General features: G+C 38.7%; 2 protein-coding genes across 3 annotated transcripts in view; one reads left to right on the top strand and one right to left on the bottom strand.

Moving 5' to 3' along the window:
- Window positions 1-698, bottom strand: part of LOC115213346 (leucine-rich repeat protein 1-like) — a 115,656-nt gene extending 114,958 nt beyond the window's left edge. Inside the window, exon 1 of one of the 2 annotated variants that reach the window (XM_036503686.1) lies at window positions 575-698. The gene's annotated coding sequence lies outside the window, so the exon portion shown is untranslated. The remainder of the gene's footprint in view (window positions 1-574) is intronic. The other variant, XM_036503688.1, reaches the window with a different exon arrangement.
- A 9,884-nt stretch (window positions 699-10,582) lies between these two features.
- The window catches only part of LOC115212980 (potassium channel subfamily K member 1), a 200,703-nt gene continuing 193,973 nt past the window's right edge, over window positions 10,583-17,312 (top strand). Inside the window, exon 1 of the mRNA XM_029781844.2 lies at window positions 10,583-10,961. Within this exon, the coding sequence (XP_029637704.1) occupies window positions 10,784-10,961 (178 nt within the window). The 5' untranslated portion in view covers window positions 10,583-10,783. The remainder of the gene's footprint in view (window positions 10,962-17,312) is intronic.

The following is a 17,312-nucleotide window of genomic DNA, read 5'->3' as shown; positions in this document are numbered from 1 at the left end:
AACCACACGGTTCCGGGATCAGTCCTACTGCATGGTACCTTGGGCAAGTGAATTTTCCGAGTCTTCTCCCCCCCACCCCGTTCACCAGCGCGCATTTTTTTTCATATTCGCTTACTACAATTTGTTTTACAAATATTACACTATTTTTTTTTCATTTTTGTGACCTGGTGTTAACGTTGAGTTTTCAGATCGTGTGAATTTTCCGAGTTGTCTCTCCCACCTTCCCGTTCGCCAGCGCGCAATTTTTTTTTTCATATTCGTTTACTACATGTTGTTTTACACCTATTACACTATTTTCCCCCATTTTTCTGCTTGGGTCAAACACTGGAGGTTTTATTTATTTATTTATTATTTTTTTTTTTTTTTTGGTAGTACGGCCCACCTCGTGATGAACCATGTTTAATGTACCTCGCTTTTCGAAAATAGTTGCTCATGTTTGGCATATACAAAATAACAGGGTTTAAGCTATGAAAATATGTAAAAGTATCAGTTGATAATGCATACAAAATTAACGGAAAATTGTAGCACTTCATATTCACAAAAATGTACATAGTAAAACAAATGCGAAAAAGACCTGTTTCTCACAAAATGGAGGCTCTTCTGGGAAGGCGGTTGTAAGGATTGAAAAGGAGAAATAAAACTGCCATGTTAAATAAATTCAGGTTTAAAACTTCTTAAACTTGTCCAACACCATAGAGAATAAAGAGTTAAATTATGGATGTAAAACCAGTTGTCTTTTCATTAATAAAGATCGTGTGTGTCGTGTGTGTGTCGTGTGTATATGGCGCGTGGACGGTATTTGTCAGTTTGAGAACCACTCAATTAGACAATACATAAAACAACATAAAGTCTTTTGTGCTTTGTCATAATGAATGTATAGCAATATATATGCTTATTTGAGAGAACATTTTACTCTCTCGAACCAATCGCCATCGTGCATGAGTGAGATTATCGTTGTGGTGAGAAAATTTGGAAGTCAGTGAGAAAGTGTGTATGAGAGAATGTCTTCTTTCGCGAGGTCTGGTATAGGATATTTCGACACCCTCTGCTTACCTACTCAGTCACATATTTAGTCTGTACCGTCTGGGGTAACCTTGAGTTTGCCGCTCCACAGCTCCCTTCACATTCTATATAGCTTATACAACATTACAGTTTATAAAGTGCCGCCCTACAAAAGGGGCACTCGGGGCGGACCGTTCTGCCCATCCGCCAGCAACAAATAACTATATACTCTCTTTTACTCTTTTACTTGTTTCAGTCATTTGACTGCGGCCATGCTGGAGCACCGCCTTTAGTCGAGCAAATAGACCCCATATTCTTTGTAAGCCTAGTACTTATTCTATCGGTCTCTTTTGCCGAACCGCTAAGTTACGGGGACGTAAACACACCAGCATCGGTTGTCAAACGATATTGGGGGAACAAACACAGACACACAAACACAGACACACAAACACAGACACACACACACACACACACACACACATATATATATATATATATATATATATATATATATATATAATATATATATATATACACACGACAGGCTTCTTTCAGTTTCCGTCTACCAAATCCACTCACAAGGCTTTGGTCGGCCCGAGGCTATAGCAGAAGACACTTGCCCAACTTGCCACGCAGTGGGTCTGAACCCAGAACCATGTGGTTGGTAAGGAAGCTACTTACTACACAACCACTCCTGCGCCTTTATCTTTTTATAAATTTTACCCTGCTGCAATAGAAGTGTTTTGAGACAAATGAACGCACCAAAAGCGAAACGATTTTATTGGCTAAAAATAGCAAATCATTTGTATCTGAATGTTCGCTGCCACGTTTGCTAACACGAGATCGTATGACCAATAATATTCAATATTGTAAATGTACATAAATCTCTTCCAAGATTCTGTACCAAAATTTGTCGAGAGGGACATAAAATTACGTAATGAAAACCATCACTGGATGAAGTCAGCGTCTGAGGCGTATCATAAAAGTTGTGCCTTGTGTGTTTATTCTTCTTGATCGTTAAATGCACTCATTCCATTTTATTGATTGATTGATTGATTGATTGATTGGTTGATTGATTGGCTGATTGATTGATTGATTAATAGACAGATTGATAGATAGATAAACAGGCAGACAGACAGACACACAGACAGATAGATAGATATATAGATAGATCGGCAGACACCCAGACAGACACACATACACACATAATACATACGTACGTACGTACGTATGTACGTACGTGCGTACTTACTTACATACGTACATACATGGTGGCTGCCCCCTCGTTATCGAGTATGGCCATTGCACGAAGCTTAATTAATGTTGTTGTCGTGCAATGCCTGTGTAAGAAGATTTTTTTAGAGTGAAGAAAGGCTGTGCACTGAGTCAATCCCACTCACTAAGCAACAGCAGCCATAATCCGAAAAGAAGAACAAGTCAACATCATCGGTAACCACTGAGCCGCAGGTTTTATGTCGGAGTTAGCCAAATTACCTGAGTTACCTTCTCCTAGAAGGATGCCCTAACAAAGGCTAGGAGTCCTTCACTCCCAATGGTTTAACCGCACGATCGGGTATTCAGTCCGATTATTTCTATGTCCCCGCGCATGATACAGCGGTTGACTCTCAAGAGTTCCTCCGCCCTTTGACGGATTTTGTTTTTCATCTCGCAGGGTGACCAATAAACACCCTCCTCACAAAGCAAGCTCGGTGGGGTTTCCGGTTTAGTCGCCGACGACCCGACCATGCAACAGGTTGTACTGGGTTACATGTTACCAGTAGCACTCAAAAGTGACCTGACATAAACATAAACATACATACATACATACATACATACATACATACATACATACATACATACATACATACATGGCCGGATTAAGACCCATAGAAGCCCTTGCTGCCCCCAAATATATATGTAATTCAAATATAAATCATAAAATATTTTTTATTTGTCAAAATGAAACAAAACTAATAGTAAGATGGGAAAAAAGTTATTTTTGTATACTTCTGCTCTATATATTTTTCAAAAGTTTTCTCCTACTTGTTTTAATTGCAGAGTTTTTAATCAGATTCTCACTATGACACCATGAGCACTTCGAAATTATATTTTCGCTCAAATAAACCCCTTGGAATATTATCTTAGCAAGTTTAAAGTAATTTCTTTTGTGCCGTAGACCATCTACTATTTCTTTGATGTCCATCCTCCTTCTCTTGATGCCCTAAGAACGTGCTTATTTTGCTTAATGGTTAATCCATACATGCATACCTACATTAAAACTGAAGCTATGTGTTTATTTCGCGACTCGAATTACACGCTACCGCGATAAATTTCACGGTGTGTTCATGTTTGTAGCGCTATTGATACAATCAATAAGTTGTATTAAGTTGGATATTTTCTGTTTGGCTACCACTTCTCAGTTTCTTCAATTTCTGTTCCAAATGATTTCATATTTGGTGTATTGGTGTAGTTTTGTAAAGTAATCATTGACATGAATTTCATTTTCGCCATTAATCAATAAAGAGTTAATTTCTTTTAAAGTTTGCAAATTTTGGGTATTTTTAGCCAATCGAAAGCCACAGACATATAGGTGTCTGTTTCCATAGTAACAAGTCAAGCTGTTACGAAGCTGCTTATTACATGTTTTTTTCGTACCTTATTAAAACACTCATGAGGTGATCATGAGATGTGCTAAAAGTAACAGCTAAATAGGCCTCACATCACGCACGAACTTTTTACGGGTGGTGGGTGCAGTTGGCACAAACATATGAATTCCTGTGTGTAGGATACAAATTCGAAAAAATTTTCTGAAAATTCGAAAAAAATAAAAAAAGTTATGAAGTGTTATATGGCGTACGTAAAGCAGAATTCCACCGATATTAGGACGCCGGGCGAAACGCTAGCAATATTTCGTCTGCCGTTACGTTCTGAGTTCAAATTCCACCGAGGTCGACTTTGCCTTTCATCCTTTCGATTAAATAAATACCAGTTATGCACTAGGGTCGATGTAATCGACTTAATCCCTTTGTCTGTTCTTGTTTGTCCCCTCTACGCTTATCCCCTGTGGGCAATCAAAAAATAAATATTCCAATTGTTTATAGTTAGCAATACACGCTGTCACGTGCAAAATGACAGCTTCCAAATCTTGTTTTTCTGACTTTGGTAAAAATTATCAAACTTTAAACTTCTGTAACTTCATTTGAAAATTTTTTTTTCTGGAAATAGCGAATTATCTCCTGAGATTCAGCGTGGATAATTGCATCAATACACCAATTTTAAAATTTTTTACTGAACTTTGAAATTTCCACAGGTGTAGCCGAACAGAAAAGATCATTAAGTTAATTTAAATCGTTTTAATTAAAACTTACAACATTTAAAGAAAGAAAAAAGAATCCCTTTCTATGCATATATAGTTTGAATCGTGCTCAAGTAAATGAAGACAACTTTTAATTATCAGTATGCTATATATAATTATAATATATAATATTGTCAGACTATAGATGGTTAAATTACAACAGGTATATAGTCCATTGTTTGTATTATAGTGCATTGTTGTACCATTCGAAACATTTTATTCTTTACAAACAATACACAATGCTTCAAGCGAACTACAATACTCTCGTATATATATATATATATATATATAATATATATATATATGTGTGTGGTGTGTGTGTGTGGGGTGGTGTGTGGTGTGTGTGTGTGTGTGTTGTGTGTGCGCGCGTGTGGTGTGTGTGTCTATATACATATATCTTTCGATGGCCCGATAACTGAAGAGATGCCGGCGTGGGTTTCCGCCTCGACATCCGAATAATTGTCACATATTATTACATTTACAGATAAATTCCCTCTATTTACATAATATAGAGGTCTCTTTCATTCTTTTGTTGTCTTGCCATTTCTATCAATATATATGTGTGTGTGTGTGTGTGTGTGTGCCTTTAAATATGGTTTCTGATTATAAATATCTTGGGTCATACATATCATCATCTGGAAAAGACTTTCTAACTAGAAAGGGTATGGCCTGGTCAGCCTGTAATGACATGCATAAGATCGGTCATCAAATCTAAGTAGAGACTTCAAACTTGAAATATTCAAAGCCACAGTCGAACCAATTCTACTATATGGCTCAGAAACCTGGACGTTATCAAAGAAGCTTGAGAGGCGGTTGGATGGAACTACACTCGCCTCCTTATGAGAGCTCAAAATCTCTCGTGGAAGCGCCATCCAACCAAAATGCAAATATATGGGAAATTACCACCTGTGTCATCTCTTGTGAAAGGTAGGAGAGTCCAGTTTGCTGGACATTGTTGTAGAGCTGAAAAAGAAGTAATTTCTACTCTTCTCCTCTGGAAGCCATCTACTCGCAATACCAGAGGGCGCACACTCTCCTACCCTGATGTAATCTCCAGGGATACAGGCATCCAGCAACAGGACCTCCGTAATGCTATGATGGACCGTGAAGTCTGGCGTAACATAGTAAATTCCATTGTCTCGACCACGGTCGAACAATGATGATGATGTGTGTGTGTGTGTGTGTGTGCCCGCCTTCATGTATTTATTTTTATGATATAGGCGTAGGAGTGGCTGTGTGGTAAGTAGCTTGCTTACCAGCCACATGGTTCTGGGTTCAGTCCCACTGCGTGGCACTTTGGGCAAGTGCCTTCTACTATAGCCTCGGGCCAACCAAAGCCTTGTGAGTTGATTTGGTAGACGGAAACTGAAAGAAGCCCGTCGTATATATATATATATATATATATATATATATATATAGATGTATGCATGTGTGTGTATATGTTTGTGTGTCTGTGTTTCTCCGCCCCCAGCATCGCTTGACAACCGATGCTGGTGAGTTTACGTCCCCGTAACTTAGCGGTTCGGCAAAAGAGACCAACAGAATAAGTACTAGGCTTACAAAGAATAAGTCCTGGGGTCGATTTGCTCGACTAAAAGGCGGTGCTCCAGCGTGGCCGCAGTCAAATGACTGAAACAAGTATAAAAGAGTATATAAATAAATACTGAAGGATTACTCGATACATTTGGTAGAGTATAAATTTATTATTTCGGCATGGTCATTTAAATTTTTTCCTCTTGCCAAATAAACACACGCATTATATATTCGTTCTTCACTCGTTTATCATTGTTCTTATTCTATTTTATGTTCATTTTCTGGAAATCTTTTTTAATAATGATAAACGAGTGGAGGACGAATATATAATGCGCACGTATATTTGGCAAGAAAAAAAAAAGACCACCCCGAAATATAACAGTATCTGTTTCAACACACAGTTTCACATCAGGAATCTTGTAAAACAAAATCATAAACGTAAAATTGATTATTCTTTAACAAGAAGAGTATTGACTGTGATTTCGAAGTTTCGGCCAGTTAAGCCATTATCGGACTAGTGTTGTAGAATAATCTCTCCCTCACCCCCCCTCTCTCTCTCTCTCTCTCTCTCTCTATATATATATATATATATATATATATATAATATATATATATATATATGATTGTTAAAGAAGACAACAAAGCATTAAGGCAAGGCAAACATCTCAAGTTTGGAAGAGAGGAAGGAGGAGAGGAAACAAATCTCAGTGATACTGAGAACAACCCCTCTCGAAAGATGAAAAGGCAGGTAAGCTCTACTTTCCTTCTTTTTCGTTTTATGACATGGCTACACTGTGTATAGGTTGTTTGAATGTGCGTGGCCTGAGCTCGAAGCGGAAGCAGGCTTGTTTCCTCGACGACCTCAGGTCACATACAATAGATGTTATAGTTGCTACAGTGAACAAGTTGGACAAGCTGCAGGCCTTCCCAACTCTCCTGAATGTCTATGAGAAAGTCATGTCTCTTAGTCGGACAGGGGGAAGGGGAGTTGTCCACAATTTACCTATGTACCCTACACGGATCACAAATTAGTGACGTGTAGGATGCATATAGATAAAGTCCATAGACAAGGGTCTGGCTACTGGAAGCTGAACAAGTCCCTATTGGCTTGCGAAACTTACCGTAGCCAGATTAAGGAGTTAGCAATGAGGGCACTAACTGGCACTGTGTTAAATAACAGGTAGTGGTGTGCCCTGAAGCAAGTCATTCGACTTGAGTCTATTAGATTCAGCAAACAGTTACGTCTAGAACAGGCTAGAATAGAAGGGAATTTAGTTCAGACGTTAGAAGAAGCGTTGATAGTGGGCTCTGCACCCCAAGTTTTGGCGGCGAGATCAGCCTTGGACCGACACCTCAGTGCCAAACAGAAGGATGCAGACCCGGCTGCCTCTACACATCACCTACACACCACCAAACAGTACGTCAACTTTGTTCACCTGATCAGTCCAGCCTAACCACGAAGTTCTCTCCCACGTCTTTGTTGTAACCTGTTATGTTATTTTATTTCATGTATGGCAATCATTGTATTTTATAGCGGAGAATAAATCGTCGCCTAACTGTTCTGAATCGCATCAAATTATTTGTGAAATTTATGAAAGGCTCTTTCGTTATTCACATACTAATGTAACAGCGTTAATGTTTAGTAGTTTGTGGCAACTATACACTATGTATAGTGGTAAGAGAAACCAACGGCTATAGGGGGATGGTCATTCGAACCTGTCACCCTACTCTTTGCAACCTTCTTGCAAAATATGTACATGCTACCCTTTTGCAGTAACTATTTTCATTAATCGAAAGAAATCGTAATTTTGTATGAGGGGGTAACCAAAAGAAACCGGAATTTTGCAATATTATTTTATTCACTTAGTTTTACATATTAACACTTTTATTGCCTTCAAAGAATTCTCCATTTCAAGCAATGCGTCGGTCCAGACCCGTTTTCCACTGTTCGAAGCAGTGCTGGAACTCTTGCAAAGTGATTCCTTTTAATGCTTCCGTCGTTTTTTTCTTCGCCTCTCCCACATCTGCAAATTCCGTAGCCCCACCTTTCGTCACCAGTAATGACCTCCGAAAAAACTTCCTGATCAATTATCAACTTTTCTTTCAGTTTATGACAAGCATTCAGTCGTGACTGCTTTTGATCTTACGTGAGCAAGCGAGGCACAAATTTTGCTGCAACACTCTTTTCATTCGCAACTCTTCGTTCTAAATTCGTTGGCAGGAGCTCCAGGACATACCAGCCATATCAACAAGTTCATCAAATGTTCACCGACGGTCCTCCAAGATCGGTTTATGAATTTTCGTGGGGGTTTTATTCGTTCGGGAGGTCGACGGTTGCCCTGAACGAGGTTGGTCTTCAAGCGACGAGTGACCGTTCCTAAAGCGGGAAAACTACTCGTAAACTTGTGTTTTGTTTATGGCAGTGTCCTTGTAAGCTGTTTGAAACATGACAACTGTTTCGGCTTCTGTTTTCCCCAGCAGAAAACAGAATGTCACGGAAGCATGCTGTCCCTTCATTTCAACCATCGCAAAAATTGATGAACATGGGAGAAGCACTGAAAAACAAAGACACACCACGTGACTATACGACATCACACGAAGACGCAGTCGGCAGACTGATGCCTGAGGGTCGCATCAAGTGGCTTCTAGCGGCGGAAGCCTGAACTACAACGGACTTGTCCAACTGAGAACGTTTTCAGTTAATTTTTGGTACCTCCTCGTAAGGCAAAGAAATATAGATGAACAACAGGTTTCGGGTCCAGTGCGTGGCACCTTGGACAAGTGTCGTCTACTATAGTCTCGGACTGACCAATGTCTTGTGAATGGATTTGTTATACGGAAACTGAAAGAAGTCCGTCATATATATGTGCGTGTGCGCCTTTTTGTTAGTGTTTGTCGTCACTGCCATTACCGCTCGGAGACCAATGCTTGTTTGTTTACGTCCCCGTGACTTAGCGGTTAGGCAAAAGTGAACGATAGAATAAGTATCAGACCTCAAAGAATGAGTACTAGGGTCTCCTTCATAGTAATGTCAGCCCTGAATGAATAAAATACATAGCTGGCCTCGAGTCTGAACTTCCTTCTATCGTAAGCAGCACAAGCTCAGCATTTCGATGATGGGTATATATCGATATCTTTTATCTTTTATTTGTTTCAATCATTTGACTACGGCCATGCTGATGCACCCGTCTTGAAGGGCTTTAGTCGAACAAATGGAACCCAGGGCTTATTTTTCAAAGCCTAGTACTTATTCTATCGCTAAGTCATGGGGACGTAAACACACCAACACCAGTTGTTAAGCGGTGGTGGGACACGCACACACACACACACATGACGGGACTTCTTTCAGTTTCCATTATCCAACTCCCAAAGCTTTGGTCAGTCCAAGACTATACTAGAAGATACTTGCCCAAGGACTTACCCACAGTGGGACTGAACCTGGAACCATGTGGTCGGGTAACAAGCTTCTTAAATCACAGCCACGCCTGTCATTCCTTAGCAAATATCTTCGAAGGACAGATTCAATAGAGATGGAGGGAGGCTGTTGTGAGATTCATTCGTTTCTCATACATTAGAGAGGGTGTCGTAGCTGGGGTTAGGAGCGATGGGGAGGGTAGTTTTAGGTGTGCTGTACAACCCCATATAAGTGGCAGTGGCGGTGGAGACAAACTCAAGAACTGCCCCAGGCGGTACACCCTCTTGTTACGTCACTGATTAGAAACACGAATGAAGGCAGTTGGTCTTAACTTAATAAATCTCTTGAAAACGGCAAAATATTTGTTAGAGATTGGAAAGGATGGAGTGGATCTTTTCGGTTTGAACGGCAGTTTTTTTCTAGCGGTGTCATATGAAATTGTCACCCATAATTATGACCCTAGTATCGATCTATTGCATTTCAATCTGTTTTAGGGTTAGGGTTAGGGGTGGGGGGAAGGGTATCTTTTTTCTTCACAAATGTAAATAAACCCAATCTGTTTCTTAAACGAGGGACATATTCATGCGGCACAGAATGTTTTTTTTTACCTCAACAGACGTCATTGATTGGTTGAAATTGCAGAAATTGAAGAAAAAACAACAACAAATATCTTACAAACTATAGAATTTTCTCAATAAAGCCAAGAGAAAAAGATGTTTTATAAACACATTCTATCAGTATACGAAGTTTAAAAGTGTTTAGTTACGTGGAAATTATTTTAAAAAACTGCCGTTCAAACCGAAAAGATCCGATGGAGCAATGTTTATTTATTAAGCCTTTTCCAACGATATCGTCCGTAAGTTAAGACGACATCGACTGGACTTCGAAACCGGTCACCCTGATTCCAGCTTCGTGAGTGCTAAGCATAGATATTTTCAGCTCTGCATTTCAGGTGATTTTAGTGACGTAAGTAAAGTGAAACTTCGTTCATTCTTAACATCAATAAATAACGACGGCGGATTGGCATAATCAATAGACTGGTTGATAAAAAAAACCTTGTGGTTCTTTACGTCTCGAGTTCGAATCCCGTAAGAGCAGATTTTGCCTTTTATCCCTCCGGGATCGATAAAATAAAATACCAGTTAATTAATGAGTCGATTTATATTCCTATAATGCATCCTAGAAATGAATGGAATTATGATAGACAGCCATAATAACAACAGTCGGCTGTGGTATTGCTGCTGATGTTGGTGTTACGGCGACAATAGCAGCAGCAGCAGTAGTGGCAGCAAGTAACGATTTGGCTGCTTATAATAGCTTCCCATATAATAAGCTATATGTAGAGGTACGGCTAACTGCAGTGCTTTTGGCCATCCGTAGTCTTCAAGTCTGCTGCGCTTTATAGCTAACGTTCACAGTTGCGCCGTGAAAGAGAGAGTGGAACGAACCACTGATGCACACACATCGAATCGGTCGCAATGGGTTTGGCAAAGAGTAACATTCGGCTTATTGTCCTCATATGTTTCTACGTATTGTACCTTATCATCGGAGCGTCGGTTTTCTCGGCCATCGAGGGACCACCAGAACGGGACCTAGGGAAGGAGATTCGCCGGTATCGGGAGAAGTTCGCCCTGGAGGCTCGGAAATGCTTATCAGGTAAAACGAACAAAATAATATAAACATCATTTGTAATTATGATGATAGAGATGATTTGAAAAGAAAAAAAAAACTGATGATAATGACGCTTTAAATGATTGTGACTGTGATGTTAATGTTATAATATTCATGATTAGAAGCATAACATTCGTGAAAAAAAGAGAGAGATTGTGTATGGGTGTGTGATTATTATTGTTGATGCTGGTGATAGTGGTGGTAGTGATGGTGATGGTGGTGGCGGTGACGACGACGATCACGGCTGTAGTGATAACAACAGTAATACTGTATTTAATGATAGAGAAGTAGTGTGTGTGTGTGTGAGAGAGAGTATGCAGACGTGATTTTGAAAAGGAAAAACCGAAAATGAATGAAAAGACGCTAATGACCTCTCTTTCTTTAAAATTTTCTTTCTTTTCCATTCTCAGTCACTCTCTTTATTTCGTAATGGATGTACCTTGTTTTCCGTATCACTCTTTTTTTTATCTGCCCGTGTGTTTTGTCTGTTCCTCTTCCTTCTTTGATATTAGGTGTATATTTTTGTTTTTGGATGTAATCTTTGTTAAGCTTACTTGTTTGCCCTCTCTTTCTCTTTCCCTGCCACACCACTCTCTCTCTCTATCGCAGCTCTATTTCAGTTTCTCCCCTTTAAGCCCATGACATTATCTCTCTCTGAATTAGCCCTCCTATCACCTCAAATCTCCATCTCACTTTTCCTTTATATATATGTGACTCTGTCTGTGTGTGTGTGTGTCTTTCTGTTCTATAACTCTCTCTTCCCGGTTTCTTTTCCCCTTTTTATCTACCTACCTATCTCTAATCCATTATGTGGCTCTGTTTCGTCCCCTTTCCTTGTGCCTCTATGTTTATCTTCCCCCATTCGCTTTTGTATAGAATATCACCTAATGTCTCTTTTTTTTCTCACTTAAATCTGTTAATTAGACTTTCTCTTTCTATAGGTATCTTCTATATGCTTCTCTCTCTCTCTCTCCCCTCTCTTTTTCTTTATCTATATATCTAGTAGTCTATCTCTTAGTGTCTCAATATTTGTAACTGACTCATACAATGGCACAACATATCTATGTCTTACTATCTGCCTGTCTGTCTGTCTCTGTGTCTCTTCCTCTTTCTCTCTCTACCCTTCTCTCTCTTTCGCAGTATTATCTCTGTTTTATCTCTTTTACCTCTTTCAATATCTTTCCATTCGAATCAATATTTACTATACTACTCCGTCATGTATACATGTTTATATGTAATATATATGTATATATTTTTGTATTTATTTTCATGCGGTATTACACGCGCACGCGCACGCATACATATACAAAGTGTAGGTGTGTGTGTATGTATGTGCATGCGCGTGCGTGCGTGCGTGTGTGTTTGTGTGCAGGCGCGCGCACACGCATCACGCACTCAAAGAAGAAGAAAAAAAAAGGTACCCATGCAGAGTTAATAACAATTAAGGCTGGTTTTACACCGGTTTACTTCAAGTTTCACGCTACCGCTTTTCGATACGACTAAAAACTTTATCATAAATTACAAGCGATGCATACTTTCTTTATATGTTCAAAACAAGGATAGCGAGATGGTAACATTTAAAATATTTTATGCTTATTCAAAAGAAGAAATAAGGGCTGGAAGAGAGATAAAGGATAAAGAAGAGAAAGGAAAAGAAAAGAAGAATGCCGAGCAGGAGTGGCGTGTCATATATATTTCTGCACATAATCAAAGAATTTATAACATTCAATTATTTTTCTAATTCTGAGAAAAAGAGAAGTTCATTTGCTAACAGCTTTTAGTCTCCTGCAAAATACTTTGAAAAACATAGCTACTAGAATTTTTGGTGCAAAATGTGGTTTAGAAATGAGAACTTTAAATATTCAGAGAATAGATTATTAACAAGGAACTCTGTCCATCAAAAAGAAAAGATTAAAAAAAAATTCCATTATTTACATTTGACAGATATTTGTCCTCATCTTGTTTGTTGTTAACACAACGTTTCGGCTGATATACCCTCCAGCCTTCATCAGGTATCTTGGGGAAATTTCGAATCTGGGATCTCATTCCTATGGTATTTTTCGATGTTATTATCATTATTATTATTATTATTATTATTATTATTATTATTATTCAGGTCACTGCTTGGAATCGAACTCAGAATCTTGGGGTTAGTAGCCCGCGCTCTTAACCACTACGCCATATGCCTGTGGGCATATGGTTTAGTGGTTAAGAGTGCTGGCTACTAACCTGAATAATACCTTAGGAATGAGAACCCAGGTTCGAAATTTCCCCAAGGCACCTGATGAAGGCTGGAGGGTGTATCAGCCGAAACGTTGTGTTTAACAACAAACAAGATGAGGACAAATATCTGTCAAATGTAAATGATGTACATAATTCCTCATCTCTTAAATATAGAACAAAAAAAATTTCATCTATAAAACTGCAGTATATTTAGCTCGTAGATATACTTTCAAAGAATAAACTTGTTTTGGTAACGACATGTCAAAATTAATTCGTTCCTAAAATTTCAACAAGTTCAGGTGGTGTGTAAAAGCGAGAGTTTTTTGCATGTACACAAACACGATCCAAATTTTCCAGAATGTGGTTTGTAAAATCCTATCATGGAATACAGTCCTTAAACTTGTGGTATCTTCTAGTCTCAAGATGTGCTTCCAAAAGCGGTTGATGTTTCTTTCCCTTGGGTGTATAAAAACCATATATGCTGTGCGTACTTGCTTTTAAAGATGCGTTCTGTTAAGCATAAGTTATTTTCATTTTAGCCATCAAATGAGCATGAATTGAAGTTGCATCAGTACTGGTTAAATTACGAAAGGCTGCTATTGTACTTTTTCTGTTGATGCCGGAAATAAAATTCTTAATGTTGTTAGTATTACCGTTGCTAACTTCCAGCGAATTCGGGTAAAAGATTTTGTGATAGTTATGACTAATTGAGATGTTCCGCTTCAAAAGGCTGAAGAAAGTTTTGGCAATACTGGACGTCACACTTAGACTATATGGAGGATTAAACCAGATTATGTTACGCTCGAACAGTGTTTTCTTTTTCTACTTTAAGAGGTGTTACACGGTAATGTTTATTGTATTTCTGAGTAGCAACCACCCTCTTTCATGACATTATTATAGTTGGATACTACTCAATTAAAACGTCTTCATCTGATGAAATGCATTGTCTCACAATTGGAAAATCAACTCTCAATTGGCAAGTGAATCCTGTACATAATTTTCATGTTATTATTTATCCACTGATCGGCTGGTTTTCCAGGATATACGTCTCTACCTCAGCATTATTATTTTTCTTTTTCTTTCTTTTCTTCTTTAGGAATTTTCCTCTTTCTTTCGTTCTTTCTAATTTAACACCTATGTGAACTGTAACAGATTTATATCTTCCTCTTGTGACTTCTTTTTCTCTCCATTCAGTCAGCTTTTTACATAATCATACACCTTACACTTTCGTATTAGTGTTTACAATCTTCCCTAATAAATATACCCATTTCTCCATAACGACGTCGAAACTAATTGTCTACACAGGTTTCATAGTTCTTTCTAATTATTCCTTCTCTTTCTTCTATCTTTTCTCCGAATTTTACTTTACTCTTTCTTCTCTCTTCTTTTGCATCTCTCTGTTCCCGCCTTTTCTCTTTCATGCCCCTCTAGCTTTTAGTTTTCTCCTTCTATCATTTTTATTTCAAATTTCACATATAAATACCTCATCAACCGTTAAATATTTTGTTAGATTCTGAATTTTAGAATTTCAGTATTTATAACTGTCATTTTTTTGAACAAATATATAAAGCCTGTAATATATAAACCAAAACTTATTAGTCGTAGTGAAGAGCGGTAACGCGCAACTCGGCATTTACATACACTCACTCGTGTGTGTGTGTGGTGTGTGTGTGTGTGTGTGTGTGTGTAACATACGAGTAAGTGCATAGTTGGGAGAAAGTAGCATTCAACACATTTGGTTGGAGCTATATGTATTCAATAAAAGTTAGGACTCAGCTCCATGTTATTTACAAGATTCGTGAATGTGTCCTACGCGTTCATGAAACTTTAAGTAATGCGGAGCTTAGTCAAACTATTATTACATACGTACATATCCACCTTCACTTGGACTGCCGGCATCCACCCACCCTCCACCCGGCAGAATATCGCTGATGTGATAGCTAGAGAGAGAAAAGGCTGAATCGACATTCTGCTTGATACTCATTTCCAGCTGAGGTAGAGTGAAGCAGCATAAAATGAAACACTCCGCTCAAGGATACAATGAGCGTCGGTCCATCAATCGAACCCACGACCTTATATGAGCTGAACCCATTAACCACTAGGCTTTATCTATCTATCTATCTATCTATCTATCTATCTATCTATCTATCTATCTATCTATCTATCTATCTATCCATCTATCCGTCTATCCGTCTATCTATCTATCTATCTATCTATTATCTATCTACCTCTGTGTTTTTGTGTGTAATATAGTTGATGTAAGAATGAGACGAACGTACATTGTCATATCACGTTCAGTTTGAATGTCGTAATTCTTTTACACTAATAACCCTTTGGCGATGATTATTCAGTTTGTTTTTGTTTTGATCGCCTTTCGTTTTTCAACACATCCCTCATTAACTAGGTCAGGTCATCCACAATACACCGTTCTAGCTACCCTTGCGTATCTCTATTTTTCTGTCCATCTTCATGTGTCACTATCTATCTATCTATCTATCTATCTATCTATCTATTTATCTATCTATCTATCGATTTATCGATCGATCGATCGATCATTCGGCTATCTGTTTGCCTTACTATTTGTGCACCTATCTATACGCTCATCTGTTAATGTCTATTTATCATGTATATAATTGCATTAGATTCTCAATCCCCGCCTCTCTCTCCCTCTCTATAAATGTGTTAATACATCTCCATCATTTACCTTTCTAATTTCATTTATTAGCATCTTTCGCTCTCTTCCTTCTTACTTTTTCTCTTTCTGCTGGAACCCACCTTTTCACATTTTCTGTTCCTCGTTTCTCATTTTTACTCTATCTGTCTTTCTATCTCATTTTCCTTTTGTATCTTCTCTTTCTTTTTGTCTTCTCATTTTAATACTCTTTCCCCCCTCCTTTCTCTCTCACTTTGTGCTTTTTTACTTTCTATCCCTTCTCCCCCCTTCTCTCTGACATATCCCCATCTCTCTTATTGCCTCTATCTGTCATTCTAACTGTATTCTATCATTTCCTCTCGTCATCTCTCGCTTTTCCTGTCAATTCCCAGCCAGCTTTTCGTTCAGATTTCTAGATCCTGTCATTCTTAATTACCTTGTTCTTTCCTCCCTCTCCCTTCCCCTTCTGACGCAGTATATATATATATATATATATATATATATATATATACCTCTCTATATACCCCTTGTTTGTAGTCAACAGTTTTCCCTCACCATCTCCATCCTAATTTTTCCCTCATCTTTATTCCCACACACAGCATACACTTTGAACAGGACATCCAGGTGTTCGATTTCCCTTAGCTTCTGTCTTACCGTGTCTTCCGTCATCCCCGTCTCTTTCTGTCAGAATGTAATGGTCTTGTTGACCTTGTGGTGGTGGTGGTTTTTGTGGTGGTGTAGGTGATAGTCTGATTGTGATTGAAGTGGTTTCGTTGTGGTGATTGTCGTCGTCGTAGTAGCAGTAGTAGTGAGAGTTCTGCCGATGTGATTGAAGTAGTGTAATTAATTGTGGTGGTGGTGGTGGTGTTAGTGTTCTGTTTGTAGAGCTATAGTTCTGATTATGGTATCTGTAGTAGTAGTGGTGGTGGTATAGTCCTGTCGTTGTGACTATAGTGGTGTAATTGAAACGGCTGGGCTGTGGTTGTGGTGATGCTGTAGTTATGGTCGTGGTGGTGTGTAGCTATGCTGGTGGTGGTGGTCTCTTTTGCGTGATAGTAGTTATATCGACGAGCTTATGTTGTATTTAGCCTCAGGTCAGCTCTGATCAAACAGATCCTGACCAAAGGTAATTCTAGTTGCGTTCGTTCCGTTTTTTTTATCTCCCCCCAAAGCATAGCGCACTTAGGACCGCATCATTTAATGTGTCCTTAGCATTTGATTCGAGGGAGATTAAGCTGTTATTTGTAGCAGATCGTGCGACCGCATAGATCCCCCCCACCTCTATGTGGTGGTTGTGGTGGGGATGAAGTTGTACTACCATTGATCAGTTTAGTTACTGTGATAGTATTACTGTAGCTGTTACTGCTAAATGAATTGTTATTAATAGTATAGGTATGATTTTCATCAGCATTGTTGTTATCTATATGAAGTAGTAGTAGTAGTAGTAGTGGTGGTGGTGG

The sequence above is a fragment of the Octopus sinensis genome, linkage group LG6 (genome assembly GCF_006345805.1).
Source record: "Octopus sinensis linkage group LG6, ASM634580v1, whole genome shotgun sequence".
Taxonomy (NCBI): domain Eukaryota; kingdom Metazoa; phylum Mollusca; class Cephalopoda; order Octopoda; family Octopodidae; genus Octopus; species Octopus sinensis.
Note: the sequence above shows the minus strand (reverse complement) of the source record. Positions and strands in the feature narration are given on the sequence as shown.